The sequence below is a fragment of the Poeciliopsis prolifica genome, unplaced genomic scaffold (assembly GCF_027474105.1).
Source record: "Poeciliopsis prolifica strain line A6 unplaced genomic scaffold, Auburn_PproV2 SCAFFOLD048, whole genome shotgun sequence".
Lineage (NCBI taxonomy): Eukaryota > Metazoa > Chordata > Actinopteri > Cyprinodontiformes > Poeciliidae > Poeciliopsis > Poeciliopsis prolifica.
In genome coordinates, this window is record NW_026562423.1 from 84,791 (window position 1) to 95,680 (window position 10,890).

Sequence of the window (10,890 nt, forward strand, 5' to 3'; positions counted from 1 at the left end):
AAACCTGTGGTTTAAATTTGTACTATTACAACCAGTAAGTGTTTAATAACTATAAGTTTACTACCAGAGACTTCATCAAGCAGTCTGGATTATGTTTACAAAAATCAGTGTTGCATAGTTTAAAATTATGTATTTATTATGGAGAATCAAACTCAAAGCTGTTTGGTACAAATGTGTATTTTTTCCATGGATTTAAGAATCTGCACACTAATAAAGCCATTATGCTCACATTTTCCATGTGTGGCCAGATTAAGTCTGTTTGGATCTTAATGATAAAGGTACAAAATAATTCTGGAAACACAGTTAAGATTAATCAGAATAAATATTATGAGATATTTAACATGCCATGATTTTCTAATATTGTTTTGACCTAAATTATATTGACATTTTATACAAAAGCTTTCAAATCTGTCCTCTCTGATGCACCTTGAGAACCAGTTAGCAGTAAATAAAAAAGACCATTGCACAATTGTACTGTAGTAAAAAAATTTTAATACATCCTCATCCACAGTAGCATTTGTAGAACCATACAACAAAATATGAAAAGGTTAAAATATGGATTACTGAAGAATTGGCAGTGCTTTATTTTCAGTCGATAAAACTGACAATGCCCTCACACCTAAAATTTGGAATTATAAAAACATTTGGGGAAACCGTAATTAAGATGTAAAGTATTTACAAAACAGTCATTTCTTTGCTGATCTCCCCCGTCGGTTTTTTTGCTGTGCTCCTATATCTTCTGCCACCACCTCTGCAACCTTCGCTCCTCGCCGTCCTCTCTTGGGAAGCTGAACGACGTCACCTGAGAGAGTCTTCTCTTCAGTGCTGCTGGCCTCCTTTGCTCCGTCTTTACCGGTAGCGTCAGCCTGGTCTGAAACTTTTGTCTTCCTGCCTCGAACAGCCTTCTTCGGCTTAGCTTTTGGAATTTCATGGATTTCCAGGTCCTTTTTGAACTTGACTGCCTTTTTGGTCGTCTTTGGGTCTTGGGCATCAGCCTTCAAGCTTTCGGTGGGATTTGCCTCACCACTGGCCTCATCGTCTGCTTTGGGCTTTGCCGCATCCCGTCTTCCTCTTTTTGCTGGTACGACTGGTTCTAGAGCAGGTTCTTGTTTGGGTTCCCCCAGAGGAAGAGCTGTACCCCGGCGACCTCTCTTAGCTGGAGTGGTTTGTAAAACCTTGCCTTTCACCAGTGTTGCCTGATTAGATTTATGGACCCGAGGAGATGGCACAGAGATCTCTTCATGTTCAGGATTCTTAGCAGGAACAGTCTCCTGAAGGATTTGTTCTCCTTTTCTGCCTCGTTTTGGTTTCTCTGTAGCGACAGCCATTAGTACTGAGGACTTCACAGGGGTTTCTATAACAGCATCTGCTTTAGCTTTCCGTCCTCCTCTTCTGGGCTTTACAGCAACAGAACTTTGTTCAGCACTAGGTTCCTTTTCTGGGACCGTCATGTCTTCCTTGGTTTTTATAGGCTCTTGGTCAGACTTTCTTGTTCTCCGAGACTTCTTTGGTGGCTCCTGATGTTCGGAGGTCTCCTGCAAATTCACCTTGTGATCCTCAATCTGTTTGTCCTCTTTCCGTAGAGCACTTCTTCCTCTTTTAGCCCTTGTTGGAGGTTTGGTCTCCACAGGGAGACAGGTGTCTTCTGCCACCTCAGTTGGCTCCTCAACATCAGGTTTAGCTTTTCTTCCTCTGTTGGGTTTACCAACAGAAGGAATGGGTTGAGGAGTTTCAGAATTTGCAGCAGGACATTCATCTTTCTTGGGTTCAGTGGATGCTTCTTTAGCTTTTCTCCCTCTGAGTGGTTTGGTTGTCACTTGTACTGAACTTACAGGGTCAGTTGTCTTTTCATTGGACTTCTCCGATACTTGAGGGGTCAATGCTCTATCAATCTCAGCTTCAACAGCTGGCTGATCAACGGTGTTTTGAGACCTAGCATTTCTGGTTCTTGTGTTCTGTTTAACAGGAGATGCTGTTGCTTCCATGGTTTTTCCTCTCCTTCCTCTGACTGGAGGAAGAACAGGCTTATTTGAGGTCTCCTGTATATCCTCAGCTTCTTTAGCCTCCACAGGTTTAGCTCTTTTGCCTCTCGTGGATTTCTTCTGAGTCAAGATAGTTTCTGCAACTTCCGTATCTGCATTCTCTTCTTCAGGTAGCTTCACACACTTAACATCTGGTGAGTTAACACTCTTGTCTTTATCTGCATCTGAAATAAGATTATAGTTTAACGGTATGAATATTCCTAAACTAAACAGGTGTAGACAGTTAATGTCATAAGTGATTAAATACAAAATTATGCATTGTAAAATTACTCACTTTTAGAAAGGTTCTGCTCCTGCTGTGCCAGTTCTTCAGGTTGTTTGGGTTTTCTTCCTCGTTTGGGCTTCAGCACTGCTTTCTCTACAAGTGCTGGACCTTCATGCACATCATTGGCTAGCACTGAATCGATCTCAGGTTCTGGGGCCGCGGCCTCTTCAGCAGCAGGATTCTGCTTTAGCTCTATTGCCTCATCTTGGACTCTTTTGATAGGTCTTCGTCTTTTCAGAGCAACCTTTGGAGACTCTGGGAGACTTTCTTCAACATCTCTGCTTTCAGGGACTTCTGCATTCTTGCCTCTTGTGGTGCGACTAACAGCAGGTGGTGCTTTGGTCTCAGGTTTCTTTTCTCTTCTTCCCTTAGCTGGTGCAGACACCATGGCATTTTGAGAAGGTTCCGGCAGTACTTTTGTTTCCTCTTGTTTGGGTTCCACAGCTTTTGCCCTCCTACCCCGAACAGATTTTCTGTCAAGAGAAGCACTGGTTGTATTGCTTTCTTTGACACTTTGAGGTTGCGCTTCCATGGCATCTGATGGCTATAAATGTGAAAGGCAAAAGATACTTGTTAAATCAGAGCAGCAAGACAAATTCATTTGAGAAAACACTCAATATAAAGATTTTTCATAATTCATTACAATTGCTCATGCTCCACTTATCACCTTATCTGGTGGCTGCTCTGTCAGGTAGGTCACTGGTTCTTCCATGAGCTCCTGAAGTCCCTCAAAGTCTTCTACTGGAGGATTTCCTCTCAGTCTCGGGGATTTCATCAGCCTTTTGATGCCAAAGTTGTCTTCTACAGGTTCACCTCTCTGTTTGGGAGTTTTCGGTAGCCTCTTCATACCAACCACATCCACAACTGGAGCAGTCTCCTCTTTGGGAGTCTTCATCACTTTCTCAACAGTGGTAAGAGCCTTCATCTGGGACTGGTGGATTGGTGTCTGGAGAAGATCCTTAACACCATCCAAGCTGACGTCAGTGCTCTGTCTGGCTTTTGGAGTCTTCAAGAGTTTTCCCTGAAGGTCTTCTAGAGGTTCCACCTTCTGCTTCGGAGTTGCAAAGATGCGTTTGATCCCAGTGAGACACTCTGGTTGTTCGGTTTTCTGTTTAGGAGTTACCAAAAGATTTCCTCTGATGTCCTCTAAAGGTTCGGCTTTCTGTCTTGGTGTCTTCATGATCCTCTTGATTCCAGTGAGACATTCCTGTTGCACAGGTTTCTGTTTTGGAGTTTTCAGGAGTTTTCCTCTCAAATCTTCAATGGGCTTAGCCTTCTGTCTCGGTGTTTTCATGATCCTCTTGACTCCAGTTAGACAGATGGGTAATTCTGGCTTCTGTTTGGGAGTTTTGACAGAGCCCGCCTTTGAATCTGAGCGTTTAGACTCTGAACGAACTTCCGAGGCAGGAGTGTCACTGACAAAATTTGCTTCTTCATCTCCACTGAGAAGGCGCTGGACTGCCTCACTGTTGTACCTTTGACTCTTTACTGTAGACGCTACACTCAGCGGAGACACCATCATTTCATCTGAAAGGCAAGTTACATTTTTGAACACCTTCAGCCCTGAACAGTTGTTTTGGCAAAAATAATTATGATTTTAGTCTGCTTCAATAGCATAACCTGAAAAGCCAAATTACCTGGCTCCTCCGGGGTGTTCAGCACTGACGGTTCCACCATAGAAGAAGTTGCTATTGGCGTCTTTTTGGCACTGCTCTCACTGACCAAACACCTTCTCTTCTCATTTACCGGAGTTTTGAACATCTCAGAGAGTCCTGAAATTCAAAGATACAGGCAGTTGCAAAACTGAAATCTACAACATGTGATCTGTGGGGCCAGAGAAAGATACAGCTACCTGTTAAATCTTCATCCATTTTCATTTCCTTTTTGAACATTGCAGGATTCATGACCACTTTGGGTGCAGCTCCGGTTGGATGTACAATGGTTTTTTTGTGAGCTCTCCCAACAAGGATGGTGGCAGGGGAATCTGCATGCCCAGTGCTTGTGTAGCCTTTTAGTTGCCTGGCAGGGGTCTGACAGGTTGAAAGGGGGAAAAAAAAACACACTTCAGCAGCAGTTGTGGTTTTAGTGTTTTGTAACAGCTTGAACAGATCAATCTAAAGAACAAACCTGTGGTTTGGACACAACTTTCTTCAGGGGTTTCTGAATGATCTTCTTTTCAGTTGGAGCAACAACTGAAGTCTTAGTTTGTCCAAATTTTACAATATTTGCCCAGGAACTTAGAGCTGGAGAGTCAATGAAATACAGATGATGAACAAATGTCAGCTTTGAGTAGCTCAAAGCTCTTTCCATAGTATTCACAAGGAAGCAAAAGTTACTTTCATACTTCAGCATATAACACACCTTTCATTGATGCCCGTGAAATGCCACTTCGTCTCTGTAAGACTTTCACTGCACTCTTGGCAACACCTGGAGTCCTCTGTGATGCACTCTTCATACTCTTCCTCCTGAGAGGAATCTTTGGGGTACCAGCAAGCAAAGGCGCCTGTTGAGTGACTTCTGTAGTTGGAGAGGGGGTCCTGATACGTGACACAGAGAAGCGACCTTGGACAGACGAGGTGAGGATGCCTGAATTAAAGGGTGTTTTCACTGATGTTATGCTGGTCAAGGCCTTGGGAGAAGTGGACCTGGATTTAGGCGTCTTCTGAGCTGGACTTGCAGCCTTGGGAGAAGTGGACCTGGATTTAGGCGTCTTCTGAGCTGGACTTGCAGCCTTGGGAGAAGTGGACCTGGATTTAGGCGTCTTCTGAGCTGGACTTGCAGCCTTGGGAGAAGTGGACCTGGATTTAGGCGTCTTCTGAGCTGGACTTGCAGCCTTGGGAGAAGTGGACCTGGATTTAGGCGTCTTCTGAGCTGGACTTGCAGCCTTGGGAGAAGTGGACCTGGATTTAGGCGTCTTCTGAGCTGGACTTGCAGCCTTGGGAGAAGTGGACCTGGATTTAGGCGTCTTCTGAGCTGGACTTGCAGCCTTGGGAGAAGTGGACCTGGATTTAGGCGTCTTCTGAGCTGGACTTGAAGCCTTGGGAGAAGTGGACCTGGATTTAGGCGTCTTCTGAGCTGGACTTGCAGCCTTGGGAGACTTGTTCCCAGGGGTGGCTTTAGGTGAAGCCGACTTGGACCTGGGAGACTTCTCACCAGGGGAAATGGACCTTGATTTTGGTGATGCCTTCCCTGTTGGAGTCTTGGGAGAAGCACTCTTTTTGAACTTAGGTGACGATGTCCTCTGCTCCTGGGAAAAAAATTAAATTTAAGTAAAAGTTTATGACCTAAAACAACAGCTTCAGGAAGAAAACTTTTCACTAACCTTCAGCAACCCAATGACAGATGCTCTTCTAAGAAGAGACAGTTTGGGTTTATAGAGAGATAGGCTCCTCCTTGGACTGGCCCCTTTGCGCAGTGGAGAGTCAGGTGGCAGGCGTTTGTCAAATAACTCTGGGCTGAGGTGGCCTCCGAAGGAAACTCGTTTCCTTTTCAGGTTTGGTATCAGCAGGTCTTTCCCAAGCTCCTCGCTTTTGCGTTTTTTGGACATTTTTGCTAAGAAAAAAAACATAAATCTTTACATGAAGTTAAATGCAAACTGTGGTACTTAACTAATTGTTTTATATGAGCTAATCCAATCAAATAAAAGAAGAAACAAAACCTTTTTCAGCAGATCCTGAGTTTTTAGGAGATTTCTTTGGTGGACTTTCCAATTTGGGAGATTTTCCAGCTTGTCCTTCTTGCTCCATGGACATGCCAGATTTAGCCGGTGTGCTTTCCTTGCTTCTCCTTCTGACCGGCGACTTAGATGCTGAAGCAGTTATTTGCTCAATAACCTCTGAGGCGGTGAATTTCGGAGGGGTTGAGATTCTTCTCCGCTGTGAAGTACCTTCAGACTTTCCAGCTTCTTCCACTCCGGGACCAGGGCCCTCAACAGAAGGAACCTGGAAGGTCTCCCCCCGTTTCTTGACAGACTGCGGGGTTTTAAATTTGGGATCTTCTTCCTTCTTGGGTGTGAGAACGACCCCTTTTTCACTCTTCTTGACAACCGAACCCGGTCTTGGAGTGCAAAACTTCGAGGACGGTGTCTGAACCACACTTGCGGAAGACTTGCGAGGAGTCTTGACATCCAACGACTTTTTGATCATTTGATACAGATCACTAAATGGCGAGTTCTTCTCATCTTCCTGGGACTCCAATTCCAAGGTTTTCTCCAAGGATCGCTGGATGTTGTTATAGTTAGCTCCATCTTTGAGATGAGGGTCTGAAAAACCAAACAAAAATGCATTTCTACACTTCAGCTACTGTCAAACATTATTTTATAAATCAATGGCTTACTTGTGTGGGACAAAGCAATCCAACGTCATAGTTAGATTAACGCGTCACAGATGCATTCCACATAGGGTTTTAATCAGTTCCTAATTTGCAATAACGCTCTGTTGTCATTATAGAAAGGGAATATATACAATAACACACCATTGTTATGAAGTACCTTGCAACTGAGGCAAAACCCACTAAAATGTCTTTCAATTTTAAAAACCATTTGAAATATGTAAAGACATCTAAGACAGAATGCAATACCAATATTTCTAGAATAAAAGAAGTGTAATAGAAATTCAAGAGTAGCAGCCTCATCACAACATGTAGGTTCACACAAAAGTTCCAGAAGTGTTAAAAATAACTTTACTTAATGGTCTCAGTTTCAAAAACAGTATAAATTCTGCACTGAATAAATTCTTTCACACTTTGATTGCATACTTTTACTGTTTTTAAAAAAATAAATACAATCTTGTTGCTGTTTAAGGCAACAGAGTCCCCAAAAGCTGTAAAATATCCTGTTTGTAAAATTAACCCAGTTATCAGTTAGTTATGTCAGTAACTAAAAGCCCAAAGCACCTACTGTTAAAATCCCAGCAGAATACAGAAAAGCTAAGATATCCATCTTCAAAAGCCACTTCCATTCAAGTGAGAAATAAATACTGAACAAACATTTTAACAATAAACCATCTTCTTTTATTAAGTGACTATTATCCCATGCAAACCGAGAAAAGAACCTGGTAATACTTGTCATCTCGTGTTTAGATTTTTATTTTAGATTGCTCAGTTTTAATCTGCTACCAACCAAACGTGCAGCACAAACATGAGACTGAAGGTTAACAGTGTTACCTGTCGAGACTTCAGAGATTCCCTTTTCTCCTGCGTCAGCGGCAACAACACTGTGAGCCACTCGCTGATCTCGAAGAACCTAAACACATTAAAATATCTCTAAATGACATTTATTTTATCAGAAGTGAAGGCTCAAAAATGTGTTAATTACCAGGAAATTTTGATAGAATATAAAACGCTAAAATCACCTTAAGGGTTTCAGACTTGACCCCAGAAGTTCTCTTCTTCGGTGTTTGTGTAGGCGCATACTCAAACCTGAGATATTGTCAGAAAAAAAAAATTATATATATATATATATATATATATATATATATATACATACATACATACATACATATATATATAAATCACACAATCGCTCATCAGGCTGATGGAAATTGAAGCATGATTGCATCAAGTTCTGTATTTTCACCAGGTTTTGTGTCAGAGCATCAATTTGTAACAAATCAATTCATTTCTGTGCAAACTAACTGCAGACATGTCCACATTATAATATCACCACTGTTATGCTCAGAAAGCAACCTGACAAAATGAGACAGACATAAAAACTATATCTCATATTTTCAGCCTTACATTTTCACTTTCCTGCTTACCTGAAAGAACGATCGACAATAGTTATCACATCACCATGCTTCAAGCGCTCAGACTGAGTCAGAGCCTCGCCGTTGACACGAGTCGGATTGGCTGAGCTCAGATTGGTCAAAATTATCTGGGGGGAGACGAAGAACAATTAGCTCAAACCACATCCAACATGAATGGCCACGTAAAGACAGAACAGACGATATTTGCAGAGGCATTCACCTCTTTATTTTCATTCAAGTCAATTCTGCAGTGCTCCTTGGAAACCTGAGGAAGCTGAATACGAATGTCGCATTCGGCCTTCCTGGAAGATGAGAGGGAAACAAGTGGAACATTTCACAGACAATATGTTTACAGTGGAATGTAACGGACTGCAAAAATACTTCTGAAGGTCACATTTAAAATAATAATAATAAAAAAATAAATAAATATATATAGTTTTTTTACTGTTTCCAGGAAAAAACTAAATTAAAAGAAACGTGTAACTGTGTAAGTAATTAAAGAACAAATTGAAAGATATGTACATTTGTGCATAAAATTGACAAGTAATTAAAAAAAATATAAAAATAAAAAGGATTCACTTTATTAGACACAGCTGGTTATATATTCGCTCCCTTGACAACAGGAGCGGAACTTGTTCCTTTCTTCCTCAAAAGTGGGCTTCTATCAAAAATCACAAAATGAAATGATGAAAAGAAAGCTAAGATGGACACACGGCAGCAGAAACGGACCAAGGACAAAGGACTGGTTGCAATGTGATTCACAAACAAATATTCAGACATTACTATACATGACATATTGATTCATATTTAGAGGATGGGAGACAAACAGCTGGATGCTACAAGTGGAAGGAAGCATGACAAACATTCATCCACACTTCCTTTACCTTCCATATTTCTATTGCTGCTTTAGAAGTTCTTCACCAAAAGTAATGAATTATTTGAGCTCACCTTCCAAACAGACACGATGCAGTGAGAGGAAACTCAGTCCCGTCTCCTCCGCTCCTCTTGATCACCACTATCTTGCCATGCAGCGGCATTTTACCAGCGTTTACCTGGAGGACGTGAAGGCGGACAGAAAAGCCGACGTGAGTAACGAGAAGTCAACTGTGAGCTGGACGCGGCGCTGGGAATGTGTCGTTGTTGTGTTGGGAAACTTGGAAGCACGAAGCAAAACAAAAGAGTCAAATGAAGGCAGTTTGACTTTCACTGCTAAAGGCTAAAGGCTCGAGTTAGAACCCGCACCGAGGCCCGCGTGCAACGTCCACGCAGAAACTCAGCTTTGGGGCCTAAACTGTCAAAAAGAGGCATAAACATACATATCCTCAGAGGGTAATTATGCTACAAGACGAAATGTGCCCCTTTAGGGCTCGTAGTTTCATCACCTCGCTACAACGTCGCCTACTGACGTTAAACAGCAACGTATTGAGGTTCACACACGAAACAAAACGCCGTTAAATAATCATTACCGGTCACCTCTTACCTGTAGATCCGTTCAAATGTGCCTCGTCTTTCGTCTATCCGTAAACATGAACCTGCGAACGACTGCAATACCTTTTAATTTGAAACTTCCATCCTAATTGGGCTAAAAACAGGACTAACCGACAGACCGACCGACGAGTCTTTAACTTTAACTACAGCGGACAGCAGTCCCTGGCGCTCCGTCCTCTTCCGTAGTGTTGCTGTGAAAATCCCTCCGCTCAGCTCCACGCGCGCAGAAAACCCACGGAAGTGTCAGCGTTAACCAATTCACATTTGCTCGTCAAACGTTCTCTTCCGTGTTAATGTGATTTCACAGTGTGCTATAGTTTACCCTGAAAATCAAATTTTAACAACAGGTTCCTTAAAGGGACTACTTTGTTTACAAATTTGGCGGAGCAATCTCACGACGTGGAAAGAATCGGAATTTGAAAAGTATTTGAAATTCCGCGCGAAGGACTCTTATTGGCTGAAGATCGGATTTACAAGGAGGGCGGGGCTTAACTACTACAGTGAAAACAAAGGTTCTTCTTACGTATTAATACTTTTTATGCAAAAATGTATATTAAATATATATATGCATAAAAGGCGCAAGAATCATTTTTTACGCACCTATAAAAAAACGTGTTGCTTGACATGGTCCCGGGTTGAGGGTGGAATGAACAATCATTTGTTCCTATAGTTCTCAACACAGAGACACCCAGCAAAATAAACTGCTTTGCATATTAAGTTTTAGTAGCAAAGTTATTTTAACAAACTCAACCACATTTAGAGGTGAAGGGAGCGCAAGTAGTGAATTGGCCAATCACATGATTTGGGACCAGAACAAACAGACCTGATAGAGAACATATCTGTCAGTGATTCTTTAGAAGTGGGACAAAATGGGTTTACATCCCCCCAAAAATTTATTATTCCTCAATCTTATGTATACAAATATGACATTATGTTTCAGAAGTGTGAAGATGCTGAGGTGCAGGCTCCCAGTTGCAACATTTTTTTGAAAATGACATTTTTAATGGACCTGACCTAGAACTTTGTCAACACCATCTGATAAAAATAAATATAAAATGATGTTCGAATGACCCTATCAGTGACATTTGTACTCGTTTTTACAGAAAAATGCGTCTCAAGAAACAAAAGAGATATTATTTAAAACAAAAAAACAACATAAAGTCCATCTGACAGAGTCGACAGAACTGAAGGTCACCGCCATTAATGCCTGATTTTTTTTTTTCTTTTCTTGTTTTTTGTCCGACAGTGTTGATAAAAACTTGGGACAAATTTCAATTGAGTTGGAAAATATCTAACAATTATTTTTAATTCAATTTATTGATACTTTTACAATTATTTATACTTAAATGTC

At 41.6% G+C, this 10,890-nt stretch overlaps 1 protein-coding gene across 1 annotated transcript; it reads right to left on the bottom strand.

Annotated features, from left to right (window-relative positions):
• Positions 1–475: 475 nt before the first annotated feature.
• mki67 (marker of proliferation Ki-67) lies at positions 476–9,700 on the bottom strand. The gene is made up of 15 exons (XM_055057562.1): positions 9,532–9,700; positions 9,000–9,103; positions 8,272–8,353; positions 8,064–8,179; positions 7,659–7,725; positions 7,471–7,549; positions 5,966–6,568; positions 5,630–5,859; positions 4,669–5,554; positions 4,435–4,550; positions 4,160–4,337; positions 3,945–4,079; positions 2,975–3,834; positions 2,317–2,851; positions 476–2,206 (listed from the first exon to the last, which is right to left on the bottom strand). Exons 2-15 carry the CDS (start codon positions 9,086–9,088, stop codon positions 687–689), a joined length of 5,496 nt encoding a protein of 1,831 aa, XP_054913537.1. The 5' UTR covers positions 9,089–9,103; positions 9,532–9,700; the 3' UTR covers positions 476–686.
• Positions 9,701–10,890: the final 1,190 nt, after the last annotated feature.

Coding starts and splice junctions, on each gene's coding strand:
- mki67 (XM_055057562.1), bottom strand. CDS start 9,088: ATGCCGCTGCATGGCAAGATAGTGGTGATCAAGAGGAGCGGAGGAGAC. Junction 4,338..4,434: donor AAGTTGTGTCCAAACCACAG/GTTTGTTCTTTA, acceptor TCAACCTGTCAG/ACCCCTGCCAGGCAACTAAA. Junction 2,207..2,316: donor GGAGCAGAACCTTTCTAAAA/GTGAGTAATTTT, acceptor ATCTTATTTCAG/ATGCAGATAAAGACAAGAGT.